This window comes from Capra hircus, unplaced genomic scaffold, assembly GCF_001704415.2.
Source record: "Capra hircus breed San Clemente unplaced genomic scaffold, ASM170441v1, whole genome shotgun sequence".
Classification (NCBI taxonomy): Eukaryota; Metazoa; Chordata; class Mammalia; order Artiodactyla; family Bovidae; genus Capra; species Capra hircus.
This window is the reverse complement of record NW_017190073.1, coordinates 238,750-255,593: the sequence shown is the minus strand read 5'-3', so window position 1 is coordinate 255,593 and position 16,844 is coordinate 238,750. Positions and strand designations below refer to the sequence as shown.

General features: G+C 38.2%; 1 protein-coding gene across 4 annotated transcripts in view; it reads left to right on the top strand.

The window, feature by feature from the left end:
- TMLHE (trimethyllysine hydroxylase, epsilon) overlaps positions 1-16,640 on the top strand; it is a 71,031-nt gene extending 54,391 nt beyond the window's left edge. For 3 of the 4 annotated variants that reach the window (XM_018045047.1, XM_005700536.3, XM_005700537.3), the window contains 3 exons: positions 10,633-10,869; positions 13,672-13,810; positions 14,589-16,640. In XM_018045047.1, coding sequence (XP_017900536.1) covers positions 10,633-10,869; positions 13,672-13,810; positions 14,589-14,720 — 508 coding nt within the window. In that variant the 3' untranslated portion in view covers positions 14,721-16,640. The remainder of the gene's footprint in view (positions 1-10,632; positions 10,870-13,671; positions 13,811-14,588) is intronic. The other variant, XM_013976344.2, reaches the window with a different exon arrangement.
- The last annotated feature ends 204 nt before the right edge of the window (positions 16,641-16,844 follow it).

The following is a 16,844-nucleotide window of genomic DNA, read 5'->3' as shown; positions in this document are numbered from 1 at the left end:
CATCCTCTGTCGTCCCCTTCTCCTTCCACCTTCAGTCTTCCCCAGCATCAGGGTCTTTTCAAATGAGTTAGCTCTTTGCATCAGGTGGCCAAAGTATTGGAGTTGCAGCTTCAACCTCAGTCTTTCCAATGAATATTCAGGACTGATTCCCTTTACGATAGACTGGTTGGATCTCCTTGCAGTTGCAGGATCTCCTTGCAATTATATTGCAAAGGGGTCCATAGTCTAAACACAGCTGCTTTGGGTATGGTATTAAGAGGAATTTGAATCCAGTTTACAAGAAGTTGGAGGGAAAAAGTGAATTAAAAATAACCTTTTTTAATAAATTTCTTCATTTTAATTGGAGGCTAACTACGTTAAAACATTGTAGTGATTTTGCCATACATTGACATGAATTTGCCATGGGTGTACATGTATTCCCCATCCTGAAACCCCCTCACACCTCCCTCCACATCCCATTCCTCTGGGTCATCCCAGAGCACCAGCCCCAAGCACCCTATCCCATGCATCGAACCTGGACTGGTGATCCATCCCACATGTGATAATACATACGTTTCAGAGCCATTCTCCCAAATCATCCCACCCTCGCCCTCTCCCACAGAGTCCAAAAGACTGTTATATACATCTGTGTCTCTTTTGCTGTCTCGCAAATAGGGTTACTGTTACCATCTTTCTAAATTCCATATATATGCGTTAGTATACTGTATTGGTGTTTTTCCTTCTGGCTTACTTCACTCTGTATAATAGGCTCCAGTTTCATCCGCCTCATTAGAACTGATTCAGATGTATTCTTTTTAATGAATAATATTCCATTGTGTATATGTACCACAGCTTTATTAACCTTTCATCTGCTGATGGACATCTAGGTTGCTTCCATATCCTGGCTATTATAAACAGTGTTGCGATGAACATTGGGGTACATGGGTCTCTTTCAATTCTGGTTTCCTCAGTTTGTATGACGAACAGTGGGATTGCTGGGTCATATGGCAGTTCTATTTCCAGTTTTTATAGGAATCTCCGCACTGTTCTCCATAGTGGCTGTACTAGTTTGCATTTCCACCAACAGTGTATGAGAGATCCCTTTTCTCCACACCCTCTCCAGCATTTATTGTTTGTAGACTTTTGGATGGCAGCCATTCTGACTTGCATGAAATGGCACCTCATTGTGGTTTTGATTTGCATTTCTCTGATAATGAGTGATGTTGAGCATCTTTTCATGTGTTTGTTAGCCATCTCTATGTCTTCTTTGGAGAAATGTCTGTTTAGTTCTTTGGCCCATTTTTTGATTGGGTCGCTTATTTTTCTGGAATTGAGCTGCAGGAGTTCCTTGTATATTTTTGAGATTAATTCTTTGTCAGTTGCTTCATTTGCTATTATTTTCTCCCATTCTGAAGGCTGTCTTTTCACCTTGCTTATAGTTGCCTTTGTTGTGCAAAAGGCTTTAAGTTTATTTAGGTCCCATTTGTTTATTTTTGCTTTATTTCCATTACTCTGGGAGGTGGGTCATAGAGGATCCTGCTGTGGTTTATGTCAGAGAGTGTTTTCCTTATGTTTTCCTCTAGGAGTTGTATAGTTTCTGGTCTTATGTTTAGATCTTTAACCCATTTTGAGTTTATTTTTGTGTATGGTGTTGGACTGCAAGGAGATCCAACCAGTCCATTCTGAAGGAGATCAACCCTGGGATTTCCTTGGAAGGAATGATGCTAAAGCTGAAACTCCAGTACTTGGGGCACCTCATGTGAAGAGCTGACTCATTGGGAAAGACTCTGACCCTGGGAGGGATTGGGGGCAGGAGGAGAAGGGGACGACAGAGGATGAGATGGCTGGATAGCATCACTGGCTTGACGGACGTGAGTCTGAGTGAACTCCAGGAGTTGGTGATGGACAGGGAGGCCTGGCGTGCTGCAATTCATGGAGTCGCAAAGAGTCGGACATGACTGAGTGACAGATCTGAGTGAACTGAACTGATGGTGTTAGAAAGTGTTCTAGTTTCATTCTTTTATAAGTGGTTGACCAGTTTTCTCAGCACCACTTGTTAAACAGATTGTCTTTTCTCCATTGTATATTCTTCCCTCCTCTGTCGAAGATAAGGTGTCCATAGGTGCGTGGATTTATCTCTGGGCTTTGTATTTTGTTCCATTGATCTATATTTCTGTCTTTGTGCCAGTACGATAGTGTCTTAATGACTGTAGCTTTGTAGTACAGCCTGAAGTCAGGCAGGTTGATTTCTCCAGTTCCATTCTTCTTTCTCAAGATTGCTTTGGCTATTCGAGGTTTTTTGTATTTCCATACAAATTGTGAGATTATTTGTTCTAGTTCTGTGAGAAATACAGTTGGTAGCTTGATAGGGATTCCATTGAATCTATAGATTGCTTTGGGTAGTATACTCATTTTCACTATATTGATTCTTCTGATCAATGAACATGGTATATTTCTCCATCTATTTGTGTCCTCTTTGCTTTCTTTCATCAGTGTTTTATAGTTTTCTATATATAGGGCTTTTTTTTTCTTTAGGTAATTATATTCCTAAGTATTTAATTCTTTTTTTTGCAATGGTGAATGAAATTGTTTCATTAATTTCTCTTTCTGTTTTCTCATTGTTAGTGTATAGGAATGCAAGGGATTTCTCTGTGTTAATTTTATATCCTGCAACTTTACTATATTCATTGATTAGGTCTAGTAATTTTCTGGTGGAGTCTTCAGGGTTTTCTATGTAGAGGATCATGTCATCTGCAAACAGTGAGAGTTTTACTACTTCCTTTCCATCTGGATTCCTTTTATTTCTTTTTATGCTCTGATTGCCGTGGCCAAAACTTCCAAAACTATTTTGAACAGTAGTGGTGACAGTGGGCACCCTTGTCCTGTTCCTGACTTTAGGGGAAATGCTGTCAATTTTTCACCATTTAGGATAATGTTTGCTGTGGGTTTGTCATATATAGCTTTTATTATGTTGAGCTATGTTCCTTTTAATCCTGCTTTCTGGAGGGTTTTTATCATAAATGGATGTTGAATTTTGTCAAATTTCTCGGCATCTATTGAGATAATCATATGGCTTTTGTCTTTCAATTTGTTAATATGGTGTATTACGTTGATTGATTTGTGGGCAGATATTGAAGAATCCTTGCATCCCTGGGATAAAGCCCACTTGGTCATGATGTATGATCTTTTTAATACGTTGTTGGATTCTGTTTGCTAGAATTTTGTTAAGGATTTTTGCATCTATGTTCATCAGTGATATTGGCCTGTAGTTTTCTTTTTGTTGTTGGATTCTGTTTGCTAGAATTTTGTTAAGGATTTTTGCATCTATGTTCATCAGTGATATTGGCCTGTAGTTTTCTTTTTTGGTGGCATCTTTGTCTGGTTTTGGTGTCTGGGTGATGGTGGCCTCATAGAATGAGTTTGGAAGTTTACCTTCCTCTGCAATTTTCTGGAAGAGTTTGAGTAGGATAGGTGTTAGATCGTCTCTAAATTTTTGGTAGAATTCAGCTGTGAAGCCTCGGGTTCTGGACTTTTCTTTGCTGGAAGATTTCTGATTACAGTTTCAATTTCCATGCTTGTGATGGGTCTGTTAAGATTTTCCATTTCTCCTTGGTTCAGTTTTGGAAAGTTGTACTTTTCTAAGAATTTGTCCATTTCTTCCATGGTGTCCATTTTATTGGCATATAGTTGCTGATAGTACTGTCTTATGATCCTTCATATTTCTGTGTTGTCTGTTGTGATCTCTCCATTTCCATTTCTAATTTTGTTGATTTGATTCTTCTCCCTTTGTTTCTTGATGGGTCTGGCTAACGGTTTGTTAATTTTATTTATCTTCTCAAAGAACCAGCTTTTGGCTTTGTTCATTTTTGCTATGGTCTCTTTTGTTTCTTTTGCATTTATTTATGCCCTAATATTTTTAAATAATTTTTTTAATTGGAGGTTAATTAAGATTTTTTCCTTCTACTACCCCTGGGGTTCTTCATTTCTTCCTTTTCTAGTTGCTTTAGGTATAGAGTTAAGTTATTTATTTGACTTTTTTCTTGTTTCTTGAGGTAAGCTTGTATTGCTATGAACCTTCCCCTTAGCACTGCTTTTACAGTGTACCATACATTTCAGGCTGTTGTGTTTTCATTTTCATTCATTTCTATACATATTTTGATTTCTTTTTTGATTTCTTCTGTGATTTGTTGGTTATTGAGCAGCATGTTGTTCAGCTTCTATGTGTTGGAATTTTTAATAGTTTTTGTCCTGTAATTGACATCTAATCTTACTGCATAGTGGTCAGAAAAGATGCTTGGAATGATTTCAATTTTTTTTGAATTTACCAAGGCTAGATTGATGGGCCAGGATGTGATCTATCCTGGAGAAGGTTCCATGTGCAGTTGAGAAAAAGGTGAAATTCATTGTTTTGGGGTGAAACGTCCTATAGGTATCAATTAGGTCTAACTGGTCTATTGTTTCATTTAAAGTTTGTTTTTCCTTGTTAATTTTCTGTTTATTTGATCTATCCATAGGTGTGAGTGGGGTATTAAAGTCTCCCACTATTATTGTGTTATTGCTAATTTCCCCTTTCACACTTGTTAGCATTTGCCTTACACATTGTGGTGCTCCTATGTTGGGTGCATATATATTTTAATTGTTATATCTTCTTCTTGGATTGATCTTTTGATCATTATATAGTGTCCTTCTTTTTCTCTTTTCATGGTCTTTATTTCAAAGTCTATTTTATCTGATATGAGTATTGCTACTCGTGCTTTCTTTTGGTCTCTATTTGCATGGAGTATCTTTTTCCAGTCCTTCACTTTCAGTCTGTGTGTGTCCCTTGTTTTGAGGTGGGTCTCTTGTAGACAACATATATAGGGGTCTTGTTTTTGTGTCCATTCATCCAGTCTTTGTCTTTTGGTTGGGGCATTCAACCCATTTACATTTAAGGCAGATATCGATAAGTATGATCCCGTTGACACTTATTTTGTTGTTTTGGGTTTGAGTTTATAAACCCTTTCTGTGCTTCCTGTCGAGAGAAGATCCTTTAGCATTTGTTGGAGAGCTGGTTTGGTGGTGCTGAATTCTCTCAGCTTTGGCTTGTCTGTAAAGCTTTTGATTTCTCCTTCATATTTGAGTGAGATCCTTGCTGGGTACAGTAATCTGGGTTGTAGGTTTTTTTTCTTTCATCACTTTAAGTATGTCCTGCCATTCCCTTCTGGCCTGAAGAGTTTCTATTGAAAGATCAGCTGTTATCCTTATGGGAATCCCCTTGTGTGTTATTTGTTGTTTTTCCCTTCCTGCTTGTCTGTTCTTTGTGTTTGATCTTTGTTAATGTGTTTAATATGTGTCTTGGGGTGTTTCGCCTTGGGTTTATCCTGTTTGGGACTCTCTGGGTTTCTTGGACTTGGGTGACTATTTCCTTCCCCATGTTAGGGAAGTTTTCAACTATTATCTCCTCAAGTATTTTCTCATGGTTTTTCTTTTTGTCTTCTTCGTCTGGGACTCCAGATAAGTATGATTTGAACATTGGTGCATTTAACATTGACCCAGAGATCTCTGAGGTTGTTCTCATTTCTTTTAATTCTTTTTTCTTTTTTTCCTCTCTGATTCATTTATTGCTACCATTCTATTTTCTACCTCGTTTATCCTATCTTCTGCCTCCATTATTCTACTGTTGGTTCCCTCCAGAATGTTTTTGATCTCATTTGTTGCTTTATTCACTATATATTGACTCTTTTTTATTTCCTCTAGGTCGAAAAATAACCTTCTTGTGTGGACTCAGTGGCTATTGACCCAAAGATAATATACACTATACTTTTTTCCAGCTTTATTGAGATATATTTGATGTATAACATTTTGTAAATATGAGGTGTACTTGTGTTGATTTGATACAGTTATGTACTGCAGTATGATCACCACTAGTAGCTAAGAAAGACTAGATCTTTCTCATCACAGAGAAGAAATGGTAATTACTTGATATGATAGATACCATACTTAACTGTCCTACCATTTGCCACTTATTAGAGGTGCCTCTGTGGTTATTTTGTAGCTGCTGTTGCTGTTGTTTGTTGATCTTCTACATATAAATAATGAACCCAAGGCAGAAATATATGAGTAAAATGTGCATAAGTATGAATTCGTAAGGGCTTTTCAGGTGGCACTAGTGGTAAAGAACGCACCTGCCAATGTAGAAGACATAAGAGACGTGAGTTCAATCCCTGGATTGGGAAGATGCCCTGGAGTAGTGTTGGGTTCATCTCTGGTGGATCCAGGGAATTTGAAGCGGGGATGGAATCGGCATCCTGAAAAGAACTATTTAGTTATAGATATGAAGAGAGATTAGGAAAGAATAGTATAGTAGGAAAATAAGTCGAGAAAAGAGGCTGAATAACTTGGTTTACGTGGAAAGCCAATAAAACTCCATGACAAGGAGTTTGCACCACCTACGTAGGCCCCCAGCGCTCGCTTGAATAGCGGAGTTTGCACCACCTACGTGCCCCGCCTTGGGCTCCCTCTTGCGTGGGTCTTAGAAGCCAGGCAAGTAAGTATACATGGCGAGCCTCCACGCTCCAGATGGGAATTCAGCCAGAAAAACGGAGAACAAGGAAAAACGACACAGGGGAATCAGTCTTTCCAGGAACCGATCCCATTTCTTTATTTCCCAGGTCCACTTTTATACTTTTAGTTATACATAGAGATAAATGTAAGAAACAGAGTCACACAGGGTCAGCTGCTCTGACCCTTATCAGCATATCTTTGTTCTTCCAAGGGTTTTACATTTGTTCACAATATCTTCTGGTCTGGAGACCGGTCAACATTTTATGGCCCCACCTTACTTTCTACTGATAAAGGTTAGTTGATCAGAAAACTTGTTTCCCCTTAAGATCTACTTAGTCTTAAGATAGTGATAAAGTTACATTCTTACATAGCAAGGACACAGGATTTATAACAAAGAAAGTGGAGCACAGTGATCTATAACAAAAGAAAAAATTCATTAACTCAAAAAGTCTAGTATTGCTAACATCAAAACTACTATATTTCTTTTTCTACATTCTAATTACATTGATTAACATACTCCCAGGTGCCTAAGGATATGGAGGCCTGGCAGCAATCATTAACTCAGCAATGAAACCCTGCACCATGATTTTTATCTTTAGAAAAACCCTATGCTAACTAAGACTTTCAAAATACTCCAAACTCTCTGTGCTGTTTATGATTGAGAGATTGTAAACAATCATGTACGTAGTAGCAAGAGTGTGGATAATCCTGTCACACAAGCTAGTCTGCCAGCAGAGAGGTTTGACCTGAGACACCCTTGTCATACCCAGGAGATTTATTATCTGGAATCCTAAGTTAACTCCTTTACAGAGAGAAGTGGTGGGGGATAGCCCCCTGTAAAGTCAGAGGTGTAGGTGAGAGCATAAAGCAGTAAAGTAGGCAGACTCTGGTTTTGGGGGTAGATGCTCAGGAACAGGGGGTCTCCTGAGGCTCAATCCCACCTTTGCGTATGCCGAGCCTCCTTCCTCAAGACCTTTGCCACGGGTGGAGTTCCTCACGCTGGCTCCTGGCAGAGTAGAGCATGGCAACCCACTCCAGTATTCTTGCCTGGAAAATACCATGGACAGAGGAGCCTGGTGGGCGACAGTCCATGGGGTCGCACAGAGTCAGACATGACTGAAATGACTTAGCACACATGCACGCATGAATTCATAAAGACAATATGAGAGGATGATAATATCCAATTGATTGTAGTTACTCCAATTTCCTTTGAGGATTGGAACCTAAGAATGTTTGCTTCGGAAAAGGAAGAATAAAACATCTTTTAGATGTCTGGCTCAATGTTATCAATATACAAAACCACCCACAGCCCTGCATTCTCATTCTCTGGGACACAGAAGGAAGAATATGAGGAAATGGGATGAGAAACAGTTGGACAGGGGTTGAGGTTCAAATATTGACTAGCTCTTTTCTCTCTGACCACTACTGTAGATACACAGTTGGCTGTGCCTTTAATTTAACCCTTTCTAGTCAATGGGGAGAGCCTAGTACATTAGCAGTACAGTGAGAGTGGTTGAGTTCAGGCTATGGCATCAACCAGAACTGGATTTGCATCCCAGCTGGAACATACATTAGCTTTGTGATCTTGGAAAATAACCTCTCAGTACCTCAGTTTTTTCATCTGTAGAATGAGACTAGTAATAAAACCTGCCCATTAGTATTGCTTAGGGATTAAGTTGGGCTTCCAGGTGGCCCTAGTGGTAAAGAACTCACCTGCCAATGCTGGAGACATAAGAGCCATGGGTTCGATCCCTGGGTCAGGAAGATCCCCTGGAGGAAAGAATGGCAACCCATTCCAGTATTCTTGCCTGGAGAATCCCATAGATAAGGAAGCCTGGCAGGCTACAGCCCATGGGGTCACAAAGAGTCAGACACCACTGAAGCGACTTAGCACACATGCAGGGATTAAGTTACATGATGTATTTAAAGCACTTGGATACTTCCTGGAACATATGAGGTGTTCAATAAATGCTAGTTATTGTTCTTATCATTTTAGTCATTGTCATCATCATTATCATTGTTTTATGCCTTATGCTTTCTAAAGTTACCTTTGCTCAGGATTTCATTCTTTCCAACCTCCTTGGGGATTTCTCCTGCCTATCAACTTCTCAGTTCTTAAACCTCTACTTTTGTACACTTCCTTTGACTCTGTCTTCCTCTACTTATTCCTTATTCCTCACCCTCACAGCTAGACTTATTAAAATAATTATCTACATTTGGTATCCTTTCATTCTCACTTCTTATTCACTCTTCAAACCTGTAGTCAGCTAATTTATCCAACCCCCTCTCAATTAAAATTACCCTCTCCAAAGTCACCAGCAAGTAACTTATTGCCATCCCCAGTATGTACCTTTCAGTCTTTATCTTAGTTGAATCCTGGGGCCATTTACCTTTACCTCTTCTTGAATAGCCTTTCTTTTCTAGTTTTCCTTCTACATCTATAGTCAGTTTTCCCCAGTCTCCTATGCTGGCTTATTTTCTTTTATCTGTGTCATAAATATTGTTGTTCCTCAAAATTTTTTCCTCCTTTTCTTGCTTGAAATTATCTCTCCAAATGACTGCTGTGCTCTTGGCTTTAGCCATCACCTACAGACAGCTACAGACAGGACTTCCCTGGTGGCTCAGACAGTAAAGCATTTGCCTATAATGCAGGAGACCTGGGTTCATTCCCTGGGTCAGGAAGATCTCCTGGAGAAGGAAACGGCAACTCACTCCACTACTCTTGCCTGGAAAATCCCATGGACGGAGGAGCCTGGTGGGCTACAGTCCATGGGGTCGCAAAGAGTCGGACACAACTGAGTGACTTCACTTCACTTCATTTCACAGACAGCTACAAAATCTACCTCTCTTCTAAGATAAACATCTTCAACTGGCTACTAAATAATCCTAACCTAGAAATTTTGCAGAAAGCTCAACATAGCCAGGACTGACCTTATTCATTTTAATTGTATTTACCCTACATTCTCCTTGATTTTATTCCTTCTACCTTTATTTATGTTTATCACTTATTTTACTTCGTTGTTTACTTTTCCTTATTTTTGCTTTTTTTCCTAAATTACTATTGATTTTATTTTTCCCTTGTTAATTTGAAATTATTACTTTAGGTTTGTAGTCCATTAATAATTGACTTGCCTTTTCCTATTAATTTTTCAGTCATGTGTAACTTAATTATTTCAAAATGTCCCTAAACTGAATGTCTTCCTCAACCCTTCACAGCCCCTTATTAGGATCCAATTATGCATCTGCCTCATTCTCTTGGCAAATGGGCATTATTACTTGTCAAGTTGCCCAGGGGAAAAACCCACAGTCATTCTAGATTTTTGCCTATTCTTCATCCTCCACATCTAATCATTTATTTCTTAGATGTGTCCTCTTTTCTATAAGCTCAAGTTCTCAGTAGTTTTCTCTCCAGTTTCAGTTATCCACGTTGTTTTTCATGGTTTTGTCACCAGTTAAACTTCTCACCAGTTAATCTTGCATCTTAGTTTAAAATCCTGTGATTCTCTGTGCTAAGCCAACAGGAACTTATCACTCTCTTCCTTGAATATACCTTGCTGTTCTACATTGATATGTTTGACCATTCCTTTTTCCTGCCTGAAATGCCCTCTCCTCACCTCAATCTCATTCCAGCCCAAGCCTTGCTCATTCTTTAAAACTAAGCAAAATCATTCTCATCCACATCTCAAAAAATTTATCTATACAACATCCCACTACAATAATTTCCTCTCTTTATGGCTCCACTGTCTTGTGTACAACTTTATTACAGTGCCTATCATATTTTATCAGTACTTACTTGGTTCATTCTTCTAGATAGACTATGGTCTTCTTTAAAAGAGAGACTATATCTTATTCATGCCTGTATTGCCCATGTCTGACACATATAGGTTTCAGTACATATTAAATATGTTTAGAAGGAACCCTTAGTGGCATTAATATGGCAAAGTACACAAAGAAGTACAACTAGAAGACAATTGGGAAATGCGATTTATTTCTTAATGAAAAGAAAATGACACAAGTAGAATCAGTAATCATTTTATATATTTTTTCTAAAAGTTTGATGTATTCTCTTTTCTCCAGTGAACAGAGTAATTTAATTTTTCCCTTCTTTAGCATTCAAGTGTTTCACTGTCTTAAGCATGAAGGAACAGGTGGCAGGACACTGCTAGTTGATGGATTCTATGCAGCAGAACAGGTACTTCAAAAGGCACCTGAGGAATTTGAACTCCTCAGTAAAGTGCCATTGAAGCATGAATATATTGAAAATGTTGGAGAATGTCAAAACCACATGATTGGGGTTGGACCAGTCTTAAATATCTACCCATGGAATAAAGAGCTCTATTTGATCAGGTGAGTACCAAATAACTATCCCTCAATGTAATTTATTTGCCAGATATTAGTTTTCTAATGTAATGAAAATCCCTAAGATCCTATATCTGTCACATTTTAATATTGGTATTCCATAGCTTTTTATTAGTACAATTTCTGTTCTTATTAAAATTCCCATGGAATAATAAATAGGACAACAGCCAAGGAACACTAGATTAGAGGGGCAGATATTTCACATGACATTTAAAAATGAAAACACTTTTAAAACAAACAAACAAAAACAGTTATTAAATTGTGCTCAGTGATCAAGCAGCTAGGGTGCCTAAAGGCATGATAGCCACAAAATTTGACTCTTGTCCAGATTTATGCATTTCTCCTGACCTGTGTATATTGCCACCTAGTATCTTGTACAGTCATAAAGCACATCATATCCAAAACTGAACTTGTCATCTCCACTCATTTCAAGCCTGCTCCTTCACCCACAGTTGTGAAGATAAAAATAAATTGTTGCTCCTGTATTATATTAGGAACTACATAAATCTTAAATCACTTCCCTGGGATAAGCTCCACTGGAAAACTCTCCCTCTGTCATCTCTTGTATCTCAATTGCCTAGAACGAGTAGATGCTCAATATTTCCCGCAACATTTTATTATGGCCACTTTTAAATACAAAAAGTTGAAAGCATTTACAAGGAAAACTTGTATACCTACCACCGAGATTCTACCATTAAGATATTACTATACTTGCTTTGGGCTTCCCTGGTAGCTCAGCTGATAAAGAATCCACCTGCAATGCAGGAGACCCCGGCTCGATTCCTGGGTAGGGAAGATCCCCTAGAGGAGGGATAGGCTACCCACTCCAGTATTCTTGCCTGGAGAATCCCCATGGACAGAGGAACCTGGCAGGCTACAGTCCATGGGGTTGCAAAGAGTCAGACATGACTGAGTGACTAAGCACAGTGCAGCACATATTTGCTTTGTTACCTATCTATCTATCTTTCTATCCTTCTGTTTATAAATTAATCTTATTTTTGATACATTGCACAGAACATTGAAGGTATATATCTCCCAATATACTTCAACATTTATAACTTTAAGTCTAAAATTCACTATTTGTTTACAGATGTTTAATTTTGATATAAAATATACATACAATGTTGGTATAAATATTGAATATACACTTGATGAGTTTTTAAAACTGCATACACCTATGTAACCCAAATGCCTGTCAAGATATAGACTATTACCATCACTACAGAAAGTACCTTTATACCCCTTGTCAGCCCAACCCTACACACACACACAGAGGAAACATCTGTTTTTATTTTTTACCACCATAGATTTGTTTTGCCTGTTCTAGAAATTCACATCCTGGAACAAATCTATTCTTTAATGAATAAACATCTGGGCTGTTTCCTGTTTGGGATTATTATGAATAAAGCTGCCATCAATGTTCATGTAAAACTATCTTTGTGGATATGTGTTTTCATTTCACACATATAAATACCTAAGAGTGGAACTGCTGGGTCACAGAGTACGTGACTTTTTAGTTTCATTAGCAACTAACTACTAATGTGTTCCATTTTACAGTTATCAACAATGTACGAAAATTGTAGCTTCTCCACATCTTTGCTAATACTTGGTGTTTTCAGTCATTAATTGTAGCCATTATATTGGTGATATCTCCTTGGTGTTCTAATGCTTTTTTTTTTTTTGGTGACTGATGATGTTGAGCATATTTCCATGTGCATATTGGCCATTCATATATCTTCTTTTGCTAAGTAACTAGTTAGATCTTTTGCCCACTTTTTCACTGGATTGTCTTTTCATTATTGAGTTGTCTCAGCCTTTCCTGTCCATTTTGATATGTTTTTTATTTCTCATTCACCAATATGTAGGAGTCACTCAGTTTCCAGATTTTATTTCATAGGAAATTGTTCTCTGTGTAACTGTAGATTTGTTTCTATCATGGACCAGAACCTCCAGCATTATTTGTAATAGTTACAAACTGGAAATTACTTACACATCTATCAACAGAATGGATGAATGGGTAAAAGCCCCTCAGTTGTGTCTGAAAGTCCCTCAGTCATGTCCAGCTCTTTGTGACCCCATGGACTATACAGCCCATGGAATTCTCCAGGCCAGAATACTGGAGTGGGTAGCCGTTCCCTTCTCCAGAGGATCTTCCCAACCCAGGGATCGAACCCAGGTCTCTCACACTGCAGGCAGATTCTTTATTAGCTGAGCCACAAGGGAAACCTTGAATGGATGAATATATTGTGGTATAGTCCCACAATAAAATTCTGTTCAACATGAAGGATGAATGAACTATTGACATGCAGTACAGTAATGATTAATCTTCTAAATATAACATTAAATGAAAAGAAGCCAGACACAAAAGAGTACATACTATAGCATTCCATTTATATAAAGTTTTATAAATAAGCAAAACTAACCTGTGGTGACAGAAGTCATGATGGTATAAGAGTTATCCTTGGGTGAGGTGAGAGACATGCCATGTGGCATGGCCAAAAAATATATAAAAACAAACAAAACATAATATTCTAAGATGGTAGAAACCAGCTAGAACTTTCTTCTATCCCCTACCCTCAGATTTTTCAAAGGAAAAAGAAATATGGTCAACAGGCAATGGAACTCTTCTCTAAAACCTTACAGTCTTGAGAGAACATTAGCTTATTATTGCCACATCATCATGGGACAAGTAATGAATATAGGAAAAGCCTTATATAAAATTGCCCCATTAGCAACAGATGTTTTAACATATTTTGGGGAAAATCTTTCTTTCTCACAATTTCACCTTAGGTACAACAACTATGACCGGGCTGTCATAAATACTGTACCTTATGACGTTGTCCATCGTTGGTATACAGCACACCGGACCTTAACCAGAGAGTTGAGGAGACCTGAGAATGAGTTTTGGGTCAAACTCAAGCCTGGCAAGGTGGGTGCCAAGCTCAATAGATGTCACTTAAGCAGTGAAGAATGAGGACTTATTGAATATGTGAGTCAAAATGTTACAAAGGAAAAAAAAAGAAGAGAGTCCTGGGTATTGGCCCTGGTCCTACCACTCACTTACCGAATGACCCAGAAGCAGGCTCCCCTGAGTATCTACCCATCAGTGATTCTATTTGTATGATGAAGGAGTTGAACTTGATAGTCCCTAAGGGTCCATCTGTCTTCATGATTCCTTGTTTTGTTTTGTTTTGCTCTTCATATTTCCTCTAGATAAAGAATATCTCTAGCTTAGCATAAGACAGTGAAACAGTTTAACTCTTTGAGAGAGAGAGAAAGAGAGAAAAGAAAAGAAACTAATGATCTGGTTTGCTTTGATAAAAGAATAATTACTCAAGAAATATAACCTCTTCAGATACAGGGCCTGTTACCTACTGTTGCCTTTGTTATTTCCATTTAGCCTAATACAGAGCTATGTACTTCCTAGTTGTCAAATGTTTAAAGAAAGAAAGAAAGTGAAGCCACTCAGTCATGTCTGACTCTGTGTGACTCCATGGACTATAGCCCACCAGGCTCCTCCATCCATGAAATTTTCTAGGCAAGAGTACTGGAGTCAAATCTTTACTTAATCTCAAAAAAAATCTCATTTAATGTAATCAGAGAACAACCTAAAGTTTTTATTTTAAATGATCTCTTCTGATTTATGATTCCCGTGGTCCACACTTGTTCTGAGTATTTTTCCTCTCTTTTTTTTTCCCCATTCACAGGTCCTATTTATAGACAACTGGCGTGTCCTACATGGCAGGGAATCCTTCACAGGCTACCGCCAACTCTGTGGCTGCTATTTAACAAGGGATGATGTACTAAACACTGCTCGTCTCTTGGGCCTTCAGGCTTAAAATTGATGGCATTGAGATTATGAACATACCTGACACCTTGGCTATCAGAATTTCATTTCATATCAGCAGAATAATATTATGTCAATACCGACTTCAAATTGTCTCCTCATGTCATCACATGAAACTAAAGCCTCCCCTTTTTCTAGTAAGAAAAACCTTAGAGATAGGCCATCTCGTATGGAATCTCTCTTCCCCAGGTTACAACATGGACTCATTTGGTTGTTAGATCTTTTGATGTAATTTTGGTCAATCTTCTTCAGAAATGTAATCATCACATTGATGAGAATCAATAATAGTCACTAGGTAAAAATTTGTTTCAACAGGATCTGTCAGAAAGAAGAGCATTATAGGAATAACACAATCTAACTAGAGCAGAAATTTGCAACATTGTTTGGAGTTAAGACATCCAAACATGTAAACATTATTGAGGACACCAAAAGGTGCTTAGATGTGGGTTATATCTATTGCTAATAATTATATTAGATATGAAGACTTAGAAATGTTTAAAATTTAAGAATAAAAAAGCATACATCCATCAGAGAGATGACTTCATCACATGTCATATAGCCTCTGGAAAAGTCTTCTGTACATTCATTAGATAATTAAATGGAAAAGGCAATATCATCTTAATATTATTAAAACTATTTTATTAATAATATATAGACCCACTAAAAGAATCTCAGGGACTGCTCTAGGTGTCTTTAGACTATACTTTTGAGACCCAGTGGCCCAGAGCAGCAGTCCCCAAGCTTTTTGGCACCAGGGGCTGGTTTCATGGAAGACAGTTTTTCCAAGAACTGGGCCAGGGTGGCGGGAGTGGGGGTGTGTGGTTTTGAGACAATTCAAGTACAGCAATGAGGAAAGGCTGTAAATACTTAGGAAGTTTCGCTCACTCACCCACTGCTCACCTGCTGTTATGTGGCCTGGTTCCTCACCTGGTTAGGGACCCCTTGGTTTAACTGAAACCTTAAATTTTTCTCTGTGGTCTCCTAGAACTATAGATATTGTAGGAATTGCTTCATAGCACAAGCTCAGTAATAAAGTGGGAACTGAATACATAGTATTTTATCTTGTGAGAAGAATTATCTCTTCTAAATCATCTCTTGAGGAGTAAAACTAAGAAATCACAATAGTTCCTATGGAACAAACCCATCAGTTTTGTAATTCTGTGAGGGATAATTGCACAAAGGTTTTAGAGATTTCTGAGGTTCCATATGATAATTCACACATACACACACACACACACACACACACACACACACACACACACATGCATGTGCATGCACACATGCACACAAAGCACAGTAAGTGGAGATTACTATCCAAACTTGCATTTTAATTTTTGAAGGAATTTAAGATGCAATATTTTCCTCCATTTCTGCTGCTCTCTTTTTCTGTCTTAAAATATTATACATGTCAACTGCCAAGATTTGACTGGGTTAAGTATTCTTTGTTTTTTATTTTTAATGATTTTCCTTTATATGTGGAGAGAGAGAGGGTAAAAAAGACAGAAGGATAGGTGTGAGATTTATTTTCTCTTGGCTTTCATTGAAAATGAAGTTGTACAATAACCACATTGACTGCTATAGAATGATGTAAAACAATCCAGGCCAGGATGTATGTAAGAGGAAAAAAGCATTATTAGTGAGGATATAAGTTACAAATCAAAGTCAGTATCCTCTGACAGGGAATAGAGCCAATCTGATGCTTACAGAAAGTTCTTAGTTCACATTTAACAATTTATACATTATTTTTTTGACCCATCCAAGGCACAAAACTATGTTCTCAAATATTTCTGCATTTAATTGTACTACATAGGAATCCTTAGGGGTCTTCCATAAGAAGTGTTTTCCTCTTAGGTCAAAGGATTGATGATTAAGTTCATGTATTAGAGAGTATTTGTTGTTGTTTAGTCACTAAGTGGTGTCTGACTTTTTGAAACCCCACGGACTGTAGCTCACCAGGCTCCTCTGTCCATGGAGTTCTCCAGGAATACTGGAGTGGGTTGCCATGCTCTCCTCCAGGGAATCTTCCTGACCCAGGGAGCAAACTCACGTATCTTATGTATCCTGCGCTGGCAGGTGGATCCTTTACCACTGTGCGGCCTGGGAAGCCCTTTACTAT